General features: G+C 37.9%; 1 protein-coding gene across 2 annotated transcripts in view; it reads left to right on the top strand.

Moving 5' to 3' along the window:
* Positions 1-12,703, top strand: part of SLC39A8 (solute carrier family 39 member 8) — a 68,433-nt gene that overhangs the window by 17,320 nt on the left and 38,410 nt on the right. For both annotated transcript variants that reach the window (XM_081144432.1, XM_081144433.1), the window contains one exon: positions 6,939-7,101. In XM_081144432.1, the coding sequence (XP_081000558.1) occupies positions 6,939-7,101 (163 nt within the window). The remainder of the gene's footprint in view (positions 1-6,938; positions 7,102-12,703) is intronic.

Below are 12,703 nucleotides of genomic sequence, written 5' to 3'. Positions count from 1 at the left end.
GCTGAGACCACATTCACATAACTTTTATTACAGGATACTGTTATAAATTGTTCTATTTTATTATTAGTTGCTGTTAATCTCTTACTCTGCCTAATTTATAAATTAAACTTTATCATAGGTCTATATATATGGGAAAAACATAGTATTTGTATGGCTCGGTATTATCTTGAGACAGGCCAGTAAGCAAGGACAAGTGGAATAGGGAAACTGAGACAGATAGCTGAACAAACTGGCCGAGCAATTTGCAGTGGATACAGAAGGTCACCTCCCTAGAGATAACATCTAGGCTTCAGTTATATTTCAGCTCCAGACCTCGAAAAGCAGCACTTATCAGTTAGTGAAGACCACGACCCTGAAGGAGGGCACCTAGAAAACTGATGAATATTCTGCTGAAATCCTTTGCTCCAAGAGACCCACCTGCAAGAAAAGAGATAAAAGCCTCAAGGCAAAGGACCCAGTGTGCTGCACTCTCCCCCGGGGGAACAACCCTGCCATTCCCTTTCCAGTCTTCTTCCCCCACAGGCACGAATCTCCTAAACTCTAAGAGACCCCATGAGACTTACAACCAGGGGAGCAATGGGCAGCAGCAGCTCATTCCAGGCTAATCCCAGAACCTGTCCCCAAGGCCCCCTTTTCTCTGACTTCTCAGAGAGCTAAGGCAGCCCAGCCTCGGCTCTCCTGTTGCTTCTTTTATGCTAAGCTGTTTCTTATTTTACTGTCCCCAGCTTTAATAATCATGCTTTCATGTCACCTGGACTTGTGCTGTGAAATTTTTCCTGCACGAAGTGAAGAACCCACACACTACCGGCTGGCCCTAGGCAGACCCACTCAGGGCCAGGTCCCCTTTCCGGTGGGAATCTGAGGTTTCGGGCATCCACTGGGAGTCTTGGAACGTATCCCCTGTGGATAAGGGAAGACTACTGTATTTCTTTCTTGGTGTCATCCTCCAGCTTCCCACACTTTCCACTTCTCCATTCCCACACTTTCCACTTCTCCACTTAATATCATACCCTGACTTTTATGGCTCAGTAGATATTCGTTGAAAGAAGAGAAGAATTTATGTGATATGTAGTATGATTACATGGTTATTATACTTGGTATTGTTCAAGAAAACCAGAGCCTAACAGTAGTTAAAGCAATTAGAACAGATTTTATTTAAGAACTATTGCAATAAGGGAAAAGGGGCATCAGTAGAGGACAGCTCTCAATGCTGGATACAAGCAGCAGCAGGGGCGGGGCACTGCAGGGAACATTACTGAGAGGAAACATCAGATGGAGGGAGGCAATTTGGTTAAACAGACCTAACAGGATTTTTGCTGAAGGCAGGCCAGGCTGATCAGATATCAAAGATGGGGGATTCTCTCTAAACTGACTTAGCAGAATTCTTGCTAAACCTGGACAATGTAGGCCCCGCAAGGACTGCTACGGGGCTGAGGCTTAGAGGGCTTAGAGAGCCTGACTAAAGTTCAGCTAAATAGAGAGTCTGTGTCGTTATCTGAGCTATGTAATTTTAAATCTTGCTTAAAGCCTTGGTATTTATTATAAGCAGATTTCAACGGTGTAAAATGTTCAGCGAAGAATTTGCTGTAATCATTCAACTATCACCTTTCCCTCCCCTCCCTTACCAGCCTCCTTCATTCCCACTAAAATATGTCTGGGAAAGAAGAAAAAAAACTCAATCCCCAAAACCGTTGACTAGTCAGAACAGGTGAGGAAGGAGTGGGGAAAGCAGCAGAAGAAATGTGTGAAACTATTTGTGAAAATGATTTTTAATATAATTTGAGGTCTCATTTATGATATGGGTTTAAACCCCCTTACCTCTTCTACTACTTTACTTTGGTTTGTTGTGTGTATAAGGCCCACTGGAGATCACCTCGATGTAGCAAGAGACTAACAAATAATAGTTTAACTTAAAATTGAGGAAATGTCTTTAAGAAAGTCAACCCACTGAACATTATGGCATCTGCTGGCTAGAGTTTGCCTCTGATAGCACAAAGCTCAAGAGGCTAGAGAAAACATCAAGGGCACCTGAGAAGAGCAGTGCTGTAAAAACAAATAGAAGAAAAGTTCAGTATGTAAACTTGAAGATGTTGAACTGCTCATGAAGTTTTTTTTAAGGCAAATACTGTTCTGGCTAATCACCCATAGTTGTTCATCTGCCCGTGTCCTTTGAATCCTACTAGTTTAAAATTTTATCCGTTGTTTGTTTTGGGGGTAAAGGGGTGTGTTTGAAGGATGTTTGAACTTCCTTAGTGGTTCTACTGGTTTTGTTGCTGCCCTCAGAACTTAGGCTCTCATCCTGTTTGTCCCTGCTCTGGGAAACACTGCCTTTTCTTAGACAACTGTTCTCTTTGTTTCAGGTTCAACGTTGTTAAATCAAAGCATAATAAAAGTCAATACGCACAAATCTGTTGCATTTCTAAACACTAATACCAAACTATCAGAAAGAAAAATTAAGATAACAATTCTATTTACGATTGCATCAAAAAGAATAAAATACCTAGGAATAAATTTAACAAAGGGGGTGAAAGACCTATATATTGAAAACTACAAGACGCTAATGAAAGAAACTGAAGAAAACACAAATAAATGCAAGATATTCTGTGCTAATGGATCGCAAGAATTAATATTATTAAAATGTTTATCCTACCCAAAGCAATCTGTAGATTCAATGCACTCCTTATTAAAATTCCAAAGGCATTTCTACAGAAAAATAAAAAATAATCCTGAAATGTGTACAGAACCACAGAAAACTCTGAATAGCCAAGCAAATTTTGAGAAAGAAAAACAAAGCTGGGAGCATCATGCTCCCTGACTTCAGATTATATTACAAAGCTGTAGTAATTAAACACAGTATGGTATTGGCAGAAAAACATAGATTAACAAAACAGACTAGAAAGCCCAGAAATGAAACCATGCCTATATGGTCAATTTATAATAAAGGAGTCAAGAATATACAATGGGGAAAGGACACTCTCTTTAATAAATGGTGTTGGGAAAACTGGACAGCTACATGGAAAAGAGAGAAACTTGACCACTATCTTACACCATACACAAAAATTAATTTGAAGTGGATTCAATATTTGAATATTAGGAGCTGGAACCATAAAACTCCTAGAAGAAAACGTAGATGGTAAGCTCCTTAACATAGGTCTTGGCAATAATTTTTTAAAATCACACCAAAAAGCTTCTGCACAGCAAAGGAAACCATCAACAAAATGAAAAAGCAACCTATTCAGTGGGAGAAAAACTCATACAACTCAACAATAAAAAGAACCAAACAGTTAGATTAAAAATGGGCAGAAGATGTGAATAGACATTGTCCAAGGAAGACATACAGATGGCTAACAGGTACATGAAAAGTTGTTCAAATCGTGAATTCTCAGGAAATGCAAATCAAAACCACAATGGGAAAGCACCTCACATAGTGGCTATTATCAGAACGATAAGAAATATGTGTTGGTGAGGATGTGGAGGAGAGGGAACCCTTATGCACTGTTGGAAATTTAAATTGGTGTGGCCACTGTGAAAACAGGATGGAGGTTTCTCAAAAATTAAAAATACAACTACCATATCGTCCAGCAATTCCATTGCTGGATATTTATCTGAAGAAAATAAAAATACTAACTCAAAAAGATATATACACCCCCATTTTCATTGCAGCGTTATTTACAATAGCCAAGATATGGAAGCAACCTAAATGTCCACTGATGGATGAATGGACGAAGAGGTGGAACCTATGTACAGTGGGATATTACTCAGAAGACTGAAATCTTACCATTTGTGATAATATAGATAGACCTTGACTGCATTATGCTAAGTGAAATAAGACAGAAAAAAACAAATGCCATATGATCTCTCTTCTCTGTAGAATATAAAACAAAACAAAACAAAACCAAACTCATAGATACAGAGAACAGATTGGTGTTGCTAGAGGTGGGAGATAGAGAGTGGGAGAAATAGGTGGAGTAAAAAAATAAAAATAATAATAAAATGAAATAAAATAAAAGTTGTTTAAAGACAAAGTAGGTTGCTGTACAAAATTATTTGTGTTCTACTTGGTAGATAGCTATTTTAAGTAAATCAGGCCTGCCATTATTTTTATTTTGCCACACTGATAGTATGCTCTTAATAGCCTATCCCCATTCTCATATTATAAGGCAAGGTCCAAAGTTCTGTCATTTCTCCACCTACTTACTCTCTCTTGAGATTGAGCAGTTGCCGTTGTCAAAGTGTTATCCGTGAGTGCGTGCCCAGCCAAAATTTCCACGCAGTTGCTGCACAGATCATCAAGATTCTAAGCTAACTTACAGTATTGATTATTTATTCCTTTGAATATTTTTTTTTCCTAACTGTATGTAGGAAAGTGTCTTTAAGGATATACAACAGGCAATTTGGGCACCCTTAAAGGTAGTGACTTTCAAACATTTGACTGCCATTTATAGTAAACAATTATTTCTTTGAAATTAAAAAAAATAAATATTTTTTATTTAAAGTTGACATTCAATAGTATATTAGTTTCAGATGTACAGCAAAGTGATTAGACATTTTTACAACTTACAAAGTGATCCCCTTAATAAGTCTAGTACCCCTAACGCCATACATAGTTATGACAATATTATTGACTGTATTCCCAATGCTTCACTTTATATCCTTATGACTGTTTTGTAACTGCCAATTTGTACTTCTTAATCCCTTTACTCTTTTCACTCAGCTTGTAAAAAATAAATTTTGCATTGTGATCCCATGTACATGTGCATGGTATGTATAATGTGTGGCTGAAGTAAAATTTGATTAAACAGTACTTATCTTAGTTATGTGTGATACACTCTCTACTTTCTATTATTTTGTTTTTTACTTCCTTACAAAATGCTGACTGTAAGTGAACTTCCTGACCCACCAACAGGTCACAATTAATGGAGTCTGAAAAGGACTGCTTAACAGTCATCAAGTTTTAGGATGTCTTAGAATATTAATTCAGAGAAGGCTTTGGAAATGACCTGTCAGCAGCCTTCCCCTTTCCTCTTATTTTATGGTTGGAGGAAGTGGAAGTTGAAGTTCGAGTCGGGTAAGACTTCCTTGCAGGGACACAGTGCTGCTTTGTGTTTGTGCCACTACACCCACTCATTCCTGGAGTCATGCAGTGGGCAGTTGGACCACAAGGACTCTGCAATTTTTGAGCCTAGCAATTATGCCCCTGTGTGGTTTCATGATAATGAATAAACTATATTCACTTTCCCTCCCCCAGTTAGCTATCGAGCTATTTCTCCCTTCATTAGTTTATTATCCCCTATTCTTACCAAAGGGAAGACTATTAACAAAGCATCGAGTGTACTCCCTTTTCTTCTAGGCATGGCACACAGCTATCATTGTCAGGAACCCAAAGGAGAGTATGGGTTGAATAAGAAACAGCTGTAGACACATACTTAGACTTTTTAAAAAAAGGTTTAAATGTGTATTTTCTTTAAGGCAATTGCCCTCTTAGCTTTTGACAACTCCAAACCTCTTGGTGTAGTTGATTTTTTTTTTTCTTTTCATTTTTTTCTTCAAAACCAGTAGTGATCCCCTTTAATCAGAATTTTTAGTTTCTTTGCTCCTGTTGTGAATAAATTATAACACTTATGGTCAAACAATTAACAAAAACTTTTGAGTTCTCAATATTATTCATAGTGTTTTAGTCAGCATGGGCTGCTATAACAAAATACTATAGACTGGGTGGCTTAAACAATGGGAGTTTATTTTCTCATAGTTCTGGAAACTGGTAGAGGTGGCGGAGGATTGGTATCTGGTTAGAGCTCTCTCCTTGGATTGCAGATGACTGCTTTTTTGCTGTGTCCTCACATGGTGGAGAGAGGGAGAGAGCTTCAAGCAAGCTGTCTGGTGTCTCTTTAGATAAGTCTGCTAATCTGATTGGAGCAGGGCCCCACCCTCGTGACTTTGTCTAACCTTAATTACCTCCAAAAATCAACACATTGGTGGTTAGGGCTTTAATATATAAAGGTTAGGGGGATACAATCCAGGCCATTGTACAATGCTAAGATCTCAGTGGGGTTTAAATATTTTCTGAAGTATGCAAAGAAACGCTCTCAATTGCACTTGTTAAAAACAGACTCTTCTATTTGAGTGAATAGATGTTTTCACACTCTATCATTCTTACAACATTCATTAGCAATAGTAATACATTTAATTTCTTTTACATTCTTAATAATGCGAGTATGTGGAAAATAGTTTATAGTTAAAATTTTCCCAAGAATAAAATGATACCTTTAAAAAGTTTTTTTTTTTTTTGCAGAGAATTCCTTTTTTAATAAAGATTCTACTTCTCATTAATAGTTGAATTTCTAAACAGCACATCACTATTTCAAAACTTTAATATAGAAAAGCTTCCTACCGTCACTGAGCAAAATACATGTTTTAGCCAACAACCCTTTCTGCTAAAGACATATTTTAAAACAACTTTTATATGACTGGATTATTATTGCTGTTTAAGAGGATGGATGAATCTCTTACCTGTGAAACTGAAATGGAGCCTGGTGTTTGTCTATAAGAAATGTTATAGAGAGCCACTCCAATAGCTCACACAAAATATTCATTTAAACTAAAGAAAAGCAGAGAGGGAAGATTGAGACTATTGAATCATCTTAAAGCCCTTTTGTTTTAAAGTCCTTGGAAACCCCAAACCAGTTGTTACTTTTTAGATTGCTATAGGTAGACTGTTGATCAAGAAGTTTTTTTGCTATTTTTCTGGTTTCTAGGTTAAAAGAGGTGTGGGCAATTTTACAGTTTTAGGGGGCCTATACATTTCTGTAGTGGGCTTTTGTATAAAGAGTTAGTGCTGTGTGTCTAGATGAAATATTGAGTGTCTCTCTGTAGTGTCTTTGCTTGAGTATTTTTACTGTATTAACACATATATGTTTACTTTGTTTCTTCTATTTCAGTGTTTGTCAGCTGAAGAGATCTTTTCCCTTCATGGCTTTTCAAATGATACCCAGGTAACCAGCTCAAACTTCTCTGTCATCTGTCCAGCAGTCCTACAGCAACTGAACTTTCACCCCTGTGATGAGCGGCCCAAACACAGTACAAAACCAAGTCTTTCCGAAGGTATGTTGGAAGCTTGTTCTTCCATTTGTTTGAAAGGTCTGTGGGCAAGTCTTGAAATGAAGTCAACATGCTTCTTTTTCTGCTTTATCACTTTTATTAATTTACATAGAACCCCTTGGTAAAGTGCTTGTGTTCTGTAAGTATTTAGAATAAGAATAATTAGAGCTCATTTAAGCTTCATAAATCATGCTCTTCTATTTGTGGGGTCAAAATTATACTGGGTACCACATAAAAACTTTATAAAACCCAGTTCTTGATTTAAAACTTATGTTTAATGCTGTACATATTGGATTACATATTAACTACCTGGTTCAAAACTGATCAGTTAATTTCCTTCACATTGTGCTTATAATATTATTTAAAAACCTGTCAGTTTTTCTGTAAGTGTCAGTAAAGGGATAGGAGAACTAGAGTGTCTCTAGATTAAACCTTAAGGTTCTGAGTTATCACCACTGTAATTTTCATAAATGAAAGAAAATGCCAGCATCTGTTCTAAGTGCCTATAATGGTATTGCCATAGAGACTACATTTTAAAGGATTCATCCGCTGCAAAGAATTTTTAAAATATAAGAAAACAAATGCTTGTTTACTATATAATATAGTTCACTTACTTACAAGTGCAAAATTCTTTCACAAATGAGATAAAACCAATTGTTCGGGGGTCTCTTTGCCAGCTGTTTGCCATTTCTTGGTATTCCTGAATTGTTACCCTGCCCCAAGGTATTTCAATTCTCATTGTTTTTGTTTATTTGTACATTCAGTACATGTTTATTGAATGAGTTGCTAAGCAGTGTCCTGTGTATTGAGGATTCAGTCATGAGCAAGAAGAAACATTTCCTGCCCTCTTAGGGGTTTATGACGTAGTGGAGAAGAAGCATGATAATCATTTATACAAACAAACAAATCAATAGTATGATTTCAGAGGGGTAAATGCTTTGAAGAAAATAAAGTAGGTCACAACAGGAGGAGATGGTGGGTGAGTGTGAATTTAGATGAGTAAAGGGAGGCCTTTCTGATGAGATTACAATGGAAGAGAGTCTTGACTAAGGATGGGGGACAGGGCCATGGCAAGATCTTTGGGGAAAGAGCATTCGAGGTCCAAGGAACATTCAGCATAAGCTTGGGAATGTGCTTGGCATATGTAAGGAGCAGCAAGAATGTCTGTGCATCTGGAGCATAGTGAACAGGAGGGAGGACAGATGGAGGTGACATCCTGGGGGAGCCCGGGGCCTTGTAGCACACAGCAAATTGATTGGATTTTATTCTGAGTGTGGTATGAAGACGTTGTAGGGTTCTAAATAGGGAGCGATAGGATTTTATTTGGATTTGTAAAAGACGGTTCTCCCTGCAATTTGAAGGATAGATGGTCATGGGGGAAGAGCACAAGCATGGAGATTTATTGGTCAGGAGGCTGTTGCCAGGGGTTGGTGTTCGGATGATGGGGACTTGGGCTAAGGTGGGAGCAGTGGGAGTGGGGAGAAGTGACTAGATTCAGGATTGATTTCAAAGCCCGTGCTAAAATGGTTTCCCTCTGCTTTGGATGTGGGGGCGGGAACAATGAATTAAGGTTCGAGTCCTTGAAAAGTGGATAGGTGACTGTGCCATTTCCCGGGATGGAGAAGACTGGGGAGAAGTTTGTTGTTAGAGGAAGCCAGTGGCGAAGATCAGGAGTTGGACACGGTCAGTCTGAGACACTGATGCAGACCAACAAGGAGAGGTGTCCAGTAGGCAGTGGCATGCACACACTGGGAGCTCAGAGAATAGGCAGAGGCTGGAGATGTCATTTTATTTTATTAAAAAAAAATTTTTTTTTTTTTAAGAGAGAAAGGAAGGGAGAGGGAGAGAGAGAAACATCAATGAGAGAGAAACATTGATCGTCTGCCTCCTGTACGCCCCTTAATGGGGATCAAGCGTGCAACCTGGGCATGTGCTCTGACATGGAATTCAACCAGTGAACTCTTGATTCGTGGGCCAGCCCTCAAACCCTGAGCCACACTGGCTGGGCTGGAGATATGTCATTTTAAAGATGGCAGTTTGAAGCCGCCGGTCTGAGTGAGCGTATCTAACATGAGCATACTAGAGAGTATAAAGAGGGTAAAAACAGAGAATAAAAGGGAAGCCTTGACAAAGGGAGAGCCTGTTTTATTTAATTTTTGGATTCCTTTTGAATGCCTGATTACTCGGTTTCTGCCTGGGAACAACAGGAACAACAATAACAGTGACAAAAGTAATGAGTAAGCCAACTCTTACGTAGCACTTACCATGTTGCAAGTCCTGTTCTAAGTGCTTTATGCATGTCAGCTAAGTTAGTCTTCATACAACTATGTAATGTAGGAACCGCTGTTCTTATTTTGTAGCTGAGGAAACTGAGGCACAGAGAGTTTAAAGTCATGTGCTCAGGAGGACACAACTTGTACATAATAGAGCCAAGTTCACCAGGCTGTCTTGGCTTCAGAACCCATGTTCTCTTTTATATTCTGTAGTTACATATACAAAGATAGAAATCACAAAGTATACTTGTGAATAATAATAATTTTACAGCTATTGTTCAAGCAAATATTTTTAATGGAATCTGTACTAAGTGGGAATATGCTTGTATTTCTACAAGTCTGTCTAACGTTAATACAGTTTGCATTTTACACTCAGAAGTAAATTCAGTGAATGCTTCCTGTACTAACATTTACTAACAGTACAGCATAGCAAAAGCATAGATTCTCAAGTCAGCCCACCTGGGCTCAAATCCCAGCTCTGTAATTTTTCTAGCTGTGCTGGGCAAATGATTTTATTTATGTCCACCTGCCTCAGTTTTCTCATCTAAAATAGTCTCTTTCTCCTAGGGTACTATGAGGATTAAATAACTTAATATTGGCAAAACATTTGGAATGCTACCTGGTTAGGTACTATATGTATATGTCTGTTCAATAAAATATGTATAACGAACATAATTATGAGTACAGGAGGTGAGGCTTCAGAAAAAAATTCTCATGTTTACTCTCTCTCAGGTATCAGGATGTGGGAACAGGGAAGTGGAAACAGGGAGAGAGAGAATTCTAGGGTCAACACTTCAAAGTCATAATATGGAAAAATCAACAGTTTTTACTTTACAAGATTAGAAAGGCACCAAGTATCAGAGGATCCCCAAAAGAGAGAGATTCTCCCTAGGGCGTACATTATCTTAGGAATTCAAATGGAGCCAGAGTGGGTGGGATGGGGTGGGAGGAGTTACAGAAATATTTCTGGAGAACTAGGGAAACTAGTGGAGTACTTGTTATTACTAATATAGAATATTTAATTTGACAATATAATGCCTTTTTGGTGCGATATCAATTGTTTTATTTTAGTGCAGCTGTGTGAAGTTGATCAACATATTTAATGTCTCTGTGTCTCAATTGCTTCATCTATGAAATAATAATACCCTCCTTATAGAATTTTTGGGCATATCAAATGAGTTAACATATGCAAGTGCCTAGAACGGTGCCTGGCATAGAGTAGGAAGGACACGTCTTTGTTCTTCTTATACATGTTTTCAAAGATTCATTCATTCCTGGCCTGTGAAACCCATTCCTCCCACACAGAGAAATATATATTTTAAAATAATGAAATGCACTGGATTCTTGATATAACTGTTCATTTAATAAAGAGTCACTTTTGAGTTCATTCAAGGGAATGAAAAATCAAAATAAAAGTAATCCAAAGGAGTTACGATACAAGGATTTTATGAACACACTTGCACTAATGTTTCAGTGGTCAGATATGAATCTCATTTATCAGAGAATTCATGTTTTGTGATTTTGAAACTGCCTTTCAGGTGCTTTATAAAGTCATACTGGTGAGTGCAATAAATGATGGTAAATTAAATTCTCTAGGAGATAAATGAAGTTTTAGCAATAATTTAATGGTCCAAAATTATCTCATTATTTTGATGCAGTTACAAAATGTTGTTTAATTCAAAAATAGGTAAGAATAATAAAATTTTACTTGTAGCATCCCTGGAGATCACATAGTTCAACTCCATAGTACAACTGATGACATGTCTTAAGCTCCAGCGAGGTTAAAGGGCTTTCTCTAGGTACAATACGTGAGGAAAGATGAAAGTCTAGAGCTCCTAACTCCTAGTCTGTTGTTCTTTCACTGTATAACAGTGAGCTAAAGGAACTATTATATGCTGGTCTACTTACTAACTTTTTAAAAAAATGATGATAACATTTATTGAAGACATTACTATATTCCAGGGACTGTGTTAACTGGCTTTATGATATTCCTGTAAAAAAAAATTCCACTATGAAACAGGAGAACTTAATGACAAAGTAGGTGAGGTTTTTAGAAGAATTTTAACACATTTTAGCATTCAATAAATGTTAACTATTGTTACTAACATTCCCTGGAAATTTATTAAAATATTTCTGAGTTCACTAAGAAGCAGAAAATCTCAAACAGATAATTAGAGGGAGTCCTATGTGTATATGGAGAGATCCAAGGAATATTTTTATACTAATTCATTCTTTGGTGCCTCAGTTGAGTAGATGATGGATTCTCCCCCTCCCCCCACTGAATAGTGTCCTAACAATGAAAGAAGGGGAAACTAAGCAGTGTGCCTAGAAGAGTGATGATTCACACTCCCAAAGTTCCCCAAGTGGTTCTAATAAACTTGTACATTATCACAATATTAAGGAAAGTTAGAAAGATTGGATAAGCAGATGAATTGGTATTTTTTGACAGAGCTCTGAGCTGCACTTTGAAATATGGGCTTCATTAATTCATTTATCAAGGAGTGTATGCTATTTGCTAAGGAACATTTTAGGCACTGAAGATGAATATAACATAGCCCCCTCCTTGAGAATATCATAATTTATATGGCATAGACAAACATATAAGTGATAAAATTACTGTAGCACACAATAAATGGTAAGTGGGCCAGTTAACTTCAGAGAGCTATGGAGAGCTTGAGGAGCGAGGCACTGCTGCCTGGAGGAGCTAGGGAAGCTTCACGGGGGGAGGTCTTTGAGTTGGCTTGGAGAGCTTGTGTGAGTTTCTCAGGCGATGAACATGGAAAGATATTCCTAGATAGAGAATCACAAGTAAAGGTAATTCTCTATTTGGAAAACATTGTGTCTGCATAAAGGCCATGTTGAGAAGGGGGTAAATAACACTGGTGAGGTTGTATGGGAGTCATCTGATGGAGGGCAATTTCAAATAGGGACATGAGATGATCAGAGTTGTGTTTTAGAATAATGAGCCTGGTGGCCATGTCAAGTGGGGGGAGGAAGGCCAGACAGGAGCTGTCATAATGCAGCAGATGAGAGTGAGAGATAGTGAGGGCCTGAACTCAAGGCTTAGGTAATGAAGATGGAGAAGCTGGAGAAGCAGAATTGATAGAGTTTGGTCACCAATAATATAGGGAATTGACTGGTGGAGAGCAAGCAATTGAAATTGATCCTAACGTTTCTGCTATTTATGGAGATAGTGAACAAGGGTAGTGGAGCAGGATTCCATAGGGGAAGGTGATGAGTTCAATACGTGTATGTGGCTTTGCCTCCATTTGGTACTGAAAAACTTTGCTTTTTTATTTTAGTTTCGACATGTATACATCCTGTCTACCCAA

The sequence above is a fragment of the Miniopterus schreibersii genome (genome assembly GCF_964146895.1).
Source record: "Miniopterus schreibersii genome assembly, chromosome: 1".
NCBI lineage: Eukaryota > Metazoa > Chordata > Mammalia > Chiroptera > Miniopteridae > Miniopterus > Miniopterus schreibersii.
This window is presented reverse-complemented; position numbering and strand designations above follow the sequence as displayed.